The sequence below is a fragment of the Mauremys mutica genome, chromosome 8, assembly GCF_020497125.1.
Source record: "Mauremys mutica isolate MM-2020 ecotype Southern chromosome 8, ASM2049712v1, whole genome shotgun sequence".
NCBI classification, from domain to species: domain Eukaryota; kingdom Metazoa; phylum Chordata; order Testudines; family Geoemydidae; genus Mauremys; species Mauremys mutica.
The window spans coordinates 63,466,864-63,475,954 of NC_059079.1; the positions used below are offsets into that span (position 1 = coordinate 63,466,864).

At 44.5% G+C, this 9,091-nt stretch overlaps 1 protein-coding gene across 2 annotated transcripts in view; it reads right to left on the minus strand.

The window, feature by feature from the left end:
* RXRG (retinoid X receptor gamma) overlaps positions 1-6,697 on the minus strand; it is a 111,265-nt gene extending 104,568 nt beyond the window's left edge. The window contains exon 1 of one of the 2 annotated variants that reach the window (XM_045028129.1): positions 6,538-6,697. In XM_045028129.1, coding sequence (XP_044884064.1) covers positions 6,538-6,583 — 46 coding nt within the window. In that variant the 5' untranslated portion in view covers positions 6,584-6,697. Of the gene's footprint in view, positions 1-2,558; positions 2,668-6,537 lie in introns of those variants that run through there. The other variant, XM_045028130.1, reaches the window with a different exon arrangement.
* Between the last annotated feature and the right edge of the window lie 2,394 nt (positions 6,698-9,091).

Here is a 9,091-nt window from a genome sequence, read left to right on the forward strand (position 1 = left end):
TGCTGTGTCTATCTCTGTACATCGACCTTGGCTCAACGCTGCTCAGGGAGGTGGCATTACTATGTCAGGGAGGTGGCATTACTATGTGTACTATTAAGGTGGGCCACTTAATCGTACACATACGCACAACTAGGTCGACGCAAGGCAGCTTACAACAACCTAACTTTGTAGCAAAGACCAGGCCTCAGCCTATATTCCTCCCACTACGTCCTGCCTCAGATGGTGACAGGGAAGTTTACACGTCACCTAAACATCTCTAAGAACACAGGACACAACAAAAGACTAGCTGAAGCAGACAGAGCATTCGACCTATACCGGGAACACTGGACACTCAAATGACTAGACTGAGGCAGGGCATGAAACACTGGACTTGGCCTTAATGTCTTGCTTTCTTCATGTTTAGACCAGTGTCTGAGGCCAGGATCATGAGAGAGATTTGTCAATCACTTCCTATGCTGAAAAGTGCTAATGGCTGGTAAATCGTATCCAAAAATATATCACAGATCTCGTTAAGCCAATGGGTGACAAGCACCCTCCTCCAGACTCAACAAAAGGAGCAAGCATAAACAGCCAGGGGCAGTGGGGACCACATAAAGCAAGCAATAGGCCACGTGGCAGGTCAGAGCTAAGCTGTGTGGACTGATGGGTTTCCCCAGTTGCAAAAGCAGGGCTAGGTTATCAATTGCAGGCGGTGTGTGTTTGAGCAGGAAGTCTCTGCTCTGATCATTTCCTGTATGATCTTACTCTTCCCATGACTCAGTTCTCCGGCTGTACAATAAGATTACCAGCAGGGCCTCTCTCACCAGGGTGTTGTGAGGGCAAGTATATGAATGATTGTGAGGTGCTCAGACACTCTGGTGACAGGGGCCATGTAAGCACCTTAGGTCATGTCTACATTACAAAATTAAGTCAATCTAACTTACATAGGCATATAGCTGCCACCGTAACTATACCGCCTGTGCGTGTTTACACTTTGGTCCTTGTGTCAGCAGTGTGTCCCCTCACCGGGAGCACCCGTATCTATTGTATTGTCGGTCTGGGGCATTGCAGGATGGCTCCTGAAAGCCAGTAACAGTTGACATAGGTCACCGCAGTGTCAGTGTTGCTTAACTACATCGACATTGACTCTGCGCCTCTCATAGAGGTGTTGTTAAGTCGGCATAGCAGGGCAGTTATGTTGGTGGGAGCCACATTTAAATGTCAGCACTTCCATAGTTAGGGCGACATAAGCTGCCTTGCATCACCCTAACTCTGTAGAGTAGACCAGGCCTTCAATGGTCACAGGAGAAGGTGTTACAAGCGTGATCCTGAGAAAAAACAATGGCAGAGGGCTTCTTGGGCACAGAGATTGCTGGAGTGGGATCTCAGCAAGGAAACTGCCTGGCGTTGTTTGTTCCAACTATGTTCTGGGAAAGAAGACTGTGAATAAACTGCAAGAAAATACCTGACTCACATCATTGATTTCTCAGCCTAATGGAAACAACCCTGCAAGACTCTGAATTGTAGCAAACCACTCAAGCCAAAATGGCAACACACTGGTCCTTGACACTCAGAATGCCACATATCTTACTCCTGGCAGCATGACGCTTGTCTGTTCCACACATGCTGCTAAGATTGACTCAGACATCCATAGTCAGGGGTGTTCTCCCATCCTCATAGCTCTCATGGGCAAAGCTGGCCTCAACTTTCCTGGGAGGTCTACAAACGTTACACCACCAGCCTCCTCCCCTGCAAAAATACTACTGATTCCTGTGCCTATCCCCCCCCCCCAAACCAAATTTAACTGGCTGTTTTCCACTGTTAATATCCCCACTGTGTTAAGGTGAATGAGCAACAGAAACATTGTCTCCGGCTATCAAACGATCATATAGGATTGCAGAAACTCAAACAACTCAGAGACACCTGTCCGGTTTGTGCACAAATTCATCTAGCACCCTGGTACACTGAGGACTTTTAGACAGTTATTACTGGCATTGAGTAGTACCTGCAAGCAGGGCCCCTTCCTGCTAAGTATTCTGCACACATGCTAAGGGACAAGCCCAAGATCTTACAGTCTACATGAACAGGGAAACAAGCACAGTGACTTAGCCAGGCTTACACAGCAAATCAGTTGCAGAGCCAGGGACTGAACCCCAGGTTCCTGACTCCCACTCCAGTGCCTTCTCCGCTAGACCACATTACCTCTCTTGTCCAACTGATATAATCACAAATCCTGAATGTTGCTTGACTCTGCAGCCTGTCAGACAGATTTCCCCCACACACACATTTCCTCCCCCTTCCTCCTATCTTCCAGAGTTACCCAGCACACAGCCTATTTCATGGGGTGGGGTCAGAGTCCCTGGATTTTGGACTTATATCTTTAAGGTGACTAATCACGCAGCAGTAACAACAAAGAGGAAATACACCTACCAGGCTCAGCTTGTAAGCAATCTGTGGGCTGAAATTTGTTTGCTCAGAACAAACCACCGATCACACACAAATTCATAAAAATCAGTCTGTTCTCAAACAAGAAACCAGCTGAATTTTAATCAAAAAATCATAGCCTACAAATAGCTCACCCCAGTTCTACTCTTCGTACAGTATTCTGCATCCGGTTCAACCCTCTGGTCTGGATTCCCCACTGCCCTGCGCCTGGTGTAGACATTTACAGCCATGCCAAGCGGCTGCAAAATGCTGCTACGATCACATGGCCAGACTAGTAGTTATACTCAGTATTCACAGGGTGCAGTTAAGGTGGAGAGGATATCCAAAGGAGCAGCTTGCAGCTACTTGATTCTGAGTCTAGTTCTACCTACCTAGTTCAGAGCAGCGTCAGAGCTGCTCTAAACCAGGCAGGGTGACTATGGACAGCATAAAGGGGCCAGATCACAGAAGGAATCTGACTTGTTTTAGAGTGTGACCTCCGGTTTGCAGTCCATTTGTGCAGGTGGGAATTAGAACACAAGGTACAAGACATAGGGCCTGGTTCTCCGCTGTGTGACCAGCTCCCATCAGTCATAGCATCTGTGAAAAACCAGACACAACACTGCATGACAGATGAACTCTACTCACTGCAATAGTTTGCACTATATAAAGTACGGATTTGAAAACAATATGTACACCTTGCCTATTATCCACTGGGAAATTCTGTTGACTATCTTGTGTCACACAACTATTAATCAGTTTACATAACATACAGCTTGTGAACCAATGAATCTTTCAATGCGCTCACTGATATCTTTGTTAACCTGACATTAACATCAGTTTACAGAACTCGATTTAGCAAAGAAGCAGTGAGTTTAATTGCTACTTCAATCCATGTGTGCTCCATCTTTGGAACCTTTTACTGACCCAAGATGGGTCATATATTTAGGGTGCATTTATAAATAGTTAGTAAGGGGTCAATAAACGATTGTCTCTCTCACCAACAGAAGTTGGTCCAATAAAAGACATTACCTCACCCACTCTGTTCTCCTAATAAATGATTGACAGTGTAATAAGCAGTTAGATCAGCTGTTACTAATTGTTAGAGTCCAGCAGCTCAACAGGTTGCTTTTATAAGCATCTATACCCCCTCCTACTGATGTACTTAGGGAACCAGGCTTGAAAAAAGCACCAGGGTAATGCTAGGCATAATATATTTTTCCCATTTTCCTGTACCTCAGTTTACCTTTCTGCTGGGGTACAGACCAGGAGTTTGATACATATTATAAGGTGGATTGATTTAAATCAAAGCTATTTTAATCATGATTTAAATTAGCAAGAAGGAAAACTTGATTTAAATAATCAATACTTAGTATTATTTTCCTAAAGAAAAGTCAATACTCACTGGTTGATAATCATTAAAAAACATTGATTTGCAACTAAATAAAGCTTTTACACTACATTTGGTACCTTTTGCTAACCAGGACACTATAGTACATCTATACACATTTATTTAAGCAATGATATAACTTAACATACATTTATTCAGATTCATAATTTTTATATTTTATGTTAGAAAATGGTGAATGATGCATTTCTTATTTACTAGATGATTATTAATTTTTTACTTGGGGTTTGTGTCAAGCCTTATTTGGACAGAAATTAGAATTCATTTAAAAATGTCAAAAACAGCATTTTTAACAGTTAAATAAAAAATACATTAAATATGATGGATACATCAGGAAAAAAGAGGATCAAAATATGTTTTGCATTTGAAACTAACTGATTTAGTAAACAAAGTAAGTATCATCTGTAGTTAGTGAATTGAACTAATTGTCTCTGGTTGCCATGCCCTTTGAGATTTTAGAACTAGTAGATTGCATCCCTTATACCTGATTTTTATTCATAGATTGGAAGAAAGGAGCGGGGGAGGGGGACAAAACAAGCTTTCCTGCTTTTTCAACTTTCAGTCGGTGTCTTTACTTTGAATAAACTAGTCATTGAACTGAATAAACTGAAATGAACAAAATAATCTTTCTGCACCTGCAGAAAAGACGACTGCTGTAAAAAGCTGGTTTAGCACTTTTTCATAGATTTCAAGGTCAGAAGGGATTTATTTGTGATCATCTAGTCTGATTGTAATCAAGTCACCCCTTAACCTTCTCTTTCACTTGAGTCTATAACCATGACTCTATCACTATCAGGCAGGTTTTCTAATCCTTTAATCATTCTCATAGTTCTTCTCTGAACCCTCTCCAATTCATCCTTCTTCAACAAACTCTGGTTCCAGGTGCTTAGCCAGACTTCCACCAGATCAGTGCTGTGACTTGCTTTAAAACTTCAGCAGGAAATAGGTACTGCTTAGCATTAGTTTTATTTCACTTAAATGAAATTAATAGATTATTGTAAATTTAGACCTTAACATAGACTGTCCTACTTTCAAATTTAATTTTGTCGGTTTATTTTTAATAACATTTAAATTTAAAAACTGTTTTAAATAAAGTCAGATTTAAATTACAAATTTGATTTTAAAAATATCAATTTTTTCCATGCTGATGTATAATATAGCATTAAATATGTAACTGGAGAGTGGCTCAAAATCACTAAAGATAAGCATATACTAAAGCTAGATAAAGTTATGCATACATAGCAGTTTGCTTATAACCCTTGAAACAATTATGAATATTATCAATAACAACTCTTGTTTATTGACTACACTCCTTCAAGGGGGCTTCCCCCCCAAGTTTTAGTATTTGTTACTATCATGAGTATGCAACGTATAATTAAGCACATGCACATACATACACTTCCCTGGGGCTCGGGCATGCCATCTCCTTAAAGCTGGGAAACAAGTGCTAGTCCCCCAGTCTCCTTCAAACTCCCCCTGAGTCTTTGCCACACCAGTCTGCAATCTGCACAGCCTACAGCCATTTTAGTCCTCTTCTATTTCTGCAGAGGGGTGGGGGAGCAAGCAGCCTGCTATCTAAACACCATAAACCAGGTAAAATCCCTGGAAAACAATCCCTATGGTACAGACTTCTGGTCCTTGTACTGCTCCCACCATAAATCTTCCACTCTAATCTAGCCCCCACTCTTCCTATTTATAAACTCCTCCCCTTCCCCTTGAGTTCCCAGTGGCTCTATCAGAGAGCAATTCTGAGCATGTCCTGCCAGGCTACATGCTCACAATGGAAATCACCTAAGTAGCTTCAAACAGCTCAGGAGCATGCCTAGTGACTGCCATGCCTCATTTGTGGAGGATTCTGGCCCATCCATCAGAACCATCCCAGCCAGCCCCAGCAAATCAGAGTGCCCCAAAACCAAACCGAGAAACTACAGATCTTCCCAACTGATTCTTCACTTGTTTCCACCACTAAATGTTGCAATACAAGCATGTGCTTACACTTACAACCACCTGTGCATGCCCATAACATCTATGAATCATTAACCCTTTATAAACTGTTTTATAAATGTACCCTTAATACAAAGTGAGCCCCAAGCTGTATGCATATGTTACAGAATTGCATCCCATTCCCGCTTCTTTTTCATGCATGTTATTGTTCATGCACTATAAGAGGAAAACATTTACTGAACACTGTGTCCCAGGCTCACCTCCCATTTATTCTTTTATGAACCCAGGCTTATCAGGGAGAAATAAATCAAACACGGAGCAACGGGAGATGTCAACCCAATGCAGCAAAAGCTTGTTTCTTTCCAGAACTTGCATGTTGGCACCCGAGTTACACTGCAACAAACCTCAACTTGCAGGCTGTCCAGGACTGCTACAGGAGGGCAGAGAAGAACCATGCTGTTGGAAAGCCCCAGGGAAAATAATGGAGCGTTGCTATTTGTAAAGACCCCAGGCAGCCCTTGTGTCTCATCAGCCCCTAGGGTGACCAGTTGTCCCGATTTTATAGGGACAGTCCCAATTTTTGGGTCTTTTTCTTATATAGGCTCCTATTACCCCCAACCCCGTCCCGATTTTTTACACTTGCTGTCTGGTCACCCTATCAGCCCCTCTCCTGGCAGAGTCGGATTCAAGGCAATGTGTATGGCCCTGCTCGCTCGGCTTGACAGTGTCAGCTCAGCAACATTCGGCTTTTCATTTTAAGAAAGGGTGAGATGGGGACTTACGGAAAGGAGGAAAGGAGCCCGTCGCCATGCACTGGGGGACCTGCATCTCTGAGCTGTGTCCCTGGCCTCCAGCTCACTGGCCTGGGAAGGGCGCTCCGGTCACCCTGACAAAGGGGACCCTCGGGGGAGGAGGGAGCGGGAAGCCTGTTTGCACATTATAACCTGCTTCCCGCAATCTGCCCCGAGTTACAAATTTACCTCCCAGACCTTGACCTGGGCTGGGTTTGGGGCTTTTTTTTTTTTTTTTTTGGCGCATGGGCGCGTGTTTGCTTTTTTGGCTCCTCTCTGTTGTGTTGCAACACAGTGCCAACAGCACAGCCAGACAAACCAGCCAGGGCTGGGATCTTCTCAGCCAGGGGCGGGGGAGAAAGAGAACAGGGGGATGAGTTGTTTTAAAACCTGGCTCATCGGGGGAGGGGAGCAGTTTGCTACTTAAAAGCAGGGACTGTTTCTAACTATGCCTGCGCCCGCCCCGCTCCAGTCTCAGCTTCCCCCTGCGAGATAACAGCTGACCTTTGAACCTATAGCACAGGTCCATAAACTATCCAGTCACATTTCTTCTTCTTTTACCGCTTCCTCTCTCTCTCTCTGGCTCTCTGCAGAAAGCTAACTAATGCACATTAGCTCTCTTGCTGTTAATTCCTAGGACAGACAAAGCACAGGTAGTTTTTACCTTGCTATTGCTACCAGAGGTCAACACTGTACCTCCACCCAGAGTCGACCTTGACTAGCTACATCAAGGTAAAGCAATACAGAACTTTGTCTCCCCTGGGATTTTCAGCTAACACATGCTATCACCTTATTTTGGCAGCGAAGGCCTAGCCCCCGTCTTTGATTGCAGCACATGTAGTGGCAACCTGCATACAATGCAAATGACTCTTCACAGCACCTTTCGCATTGTTTGCCAGCTCTGTTTCTGATCTGCCTGCCCCAGAAAGCGGAGGATAACCTAGCAGTGCTATTCTCAGGGTATTTGACTTTCATCTCTCTTCACTTTAGGTCAGCTCCAGCCAAGTGAGATGGGCAGTTGTGCTGTCAGTTCAGGATACTGACCCCTCTGTCTCCTTGGGCCATTTCCCAGTGTGCCCTGTGGCCACGCCTCTCGCGCTTTTCCCCAGCCGACTCTTCGGCCAGGCCCAAAACAAAAGGGGAGCCAAACTAGTTATGAGTTCAAAAAGGTCCTGCCCCAGGCCTACCTGGCCAAGGCAGCTTTGACATTAGATGTCTCCAGTTAAGCTCTAGCCTCAGCTGGTCCCTCCTTCGAGGCACCTTCAAGGCAGTCTCTAGTTAAAGCTAGCTCAAGAGGTCTCCTCCCTCTCACCAAGCTGGGCTTGTCCTCTTAGCTCCACCCTCCAGACTTGACACCTACTGCACTTATAGCAGGTAAGGGTGATTGTACCCACGGGCTCTCCTTAACCCCTTCAGGCCCAGTGCATGGCTGGTACCCCCATCACATGTTGGCAATCTCCCGCCCTTGTCTCAGATATGGGGGGTGGAATTGAATGTTTTCAATCTATTCACAACAGGTGTACCTTTGCATATGTATCTAACTGCATGTAAAACTTATTTTACAAGAACATTAAGATTATACAGATAGCCATTGGAAAGTCAGAAAATGCCAAAGTTAAGGCTATATGAGCAAACTTAACTCTGTCCATGTGTGTCCCTATTAGGGTAAGCCCAGGATTCAAACCCAAGCTCATGCTTAATCCCTCCCTTCCATTTACACACAAATAGCACAGACCCAGGGCTCAGATCCAGCACCTCATGGAGGTGGAGGGTCTGAGCCTGAGTCAAGCCAGAATCCAGGCATCAAGCCTTATTGCTTTGCAGTGTAGACATAGCCCTACTGGATTTGTGCTCTGGGAGTTAGCCAAAAGTATCCCACAGGCTGACTTTCTTTGTCCTAGGGACAATCAGGTTTGGTGGACAGCCAAGTTTTCCCCCGCTGCACTACGAGCAAAGTGCTAGAGCGGCCACATTTTGGAAGGGCTCTTGAAAGTCTGGGATGGGGGTGGTTGGACTCTGGCCCATGTTATGCAATGTAGAGACTGGAGCCCTAGGTTGAGACTCAGGGTTCAACAATTCCTAGCCTGGGTTTACAAACTAGTGTAAAAAGCGACAAAGAGTCCTGTGGCACCTTATAGACTAACATGCATCTGACGAAGTGGATATTCACCCACGAAAGCTCATGCTCCAATACATCTGTTAATCTATAAGGTGCCACAGGACTCTTTGTCACTTTTTACAGATCCAGACTAACACGGCTACCCTTCTGATACTTGAAACTAGTGTAGACACTCAAGCCCTAGGTTAAACCCAGGGTCTGCTAACTTGAGTTCTACTAACCCTGCACTTACATTACAGTATAGACATAACCTAACTGGCCTGATTTTCAGAAGCACAGAACACCCACAGCTCCCATGGACGATGTAATGATGTACTTGATGTATATTATTCAGCCACTGTGTGCTGTGCAGTTTCAGGATGAACATGGCTCCTGGTAAACAAAGATGACAAAACTGGAACTCAGATTGTGTGGAAACCTGTTTGT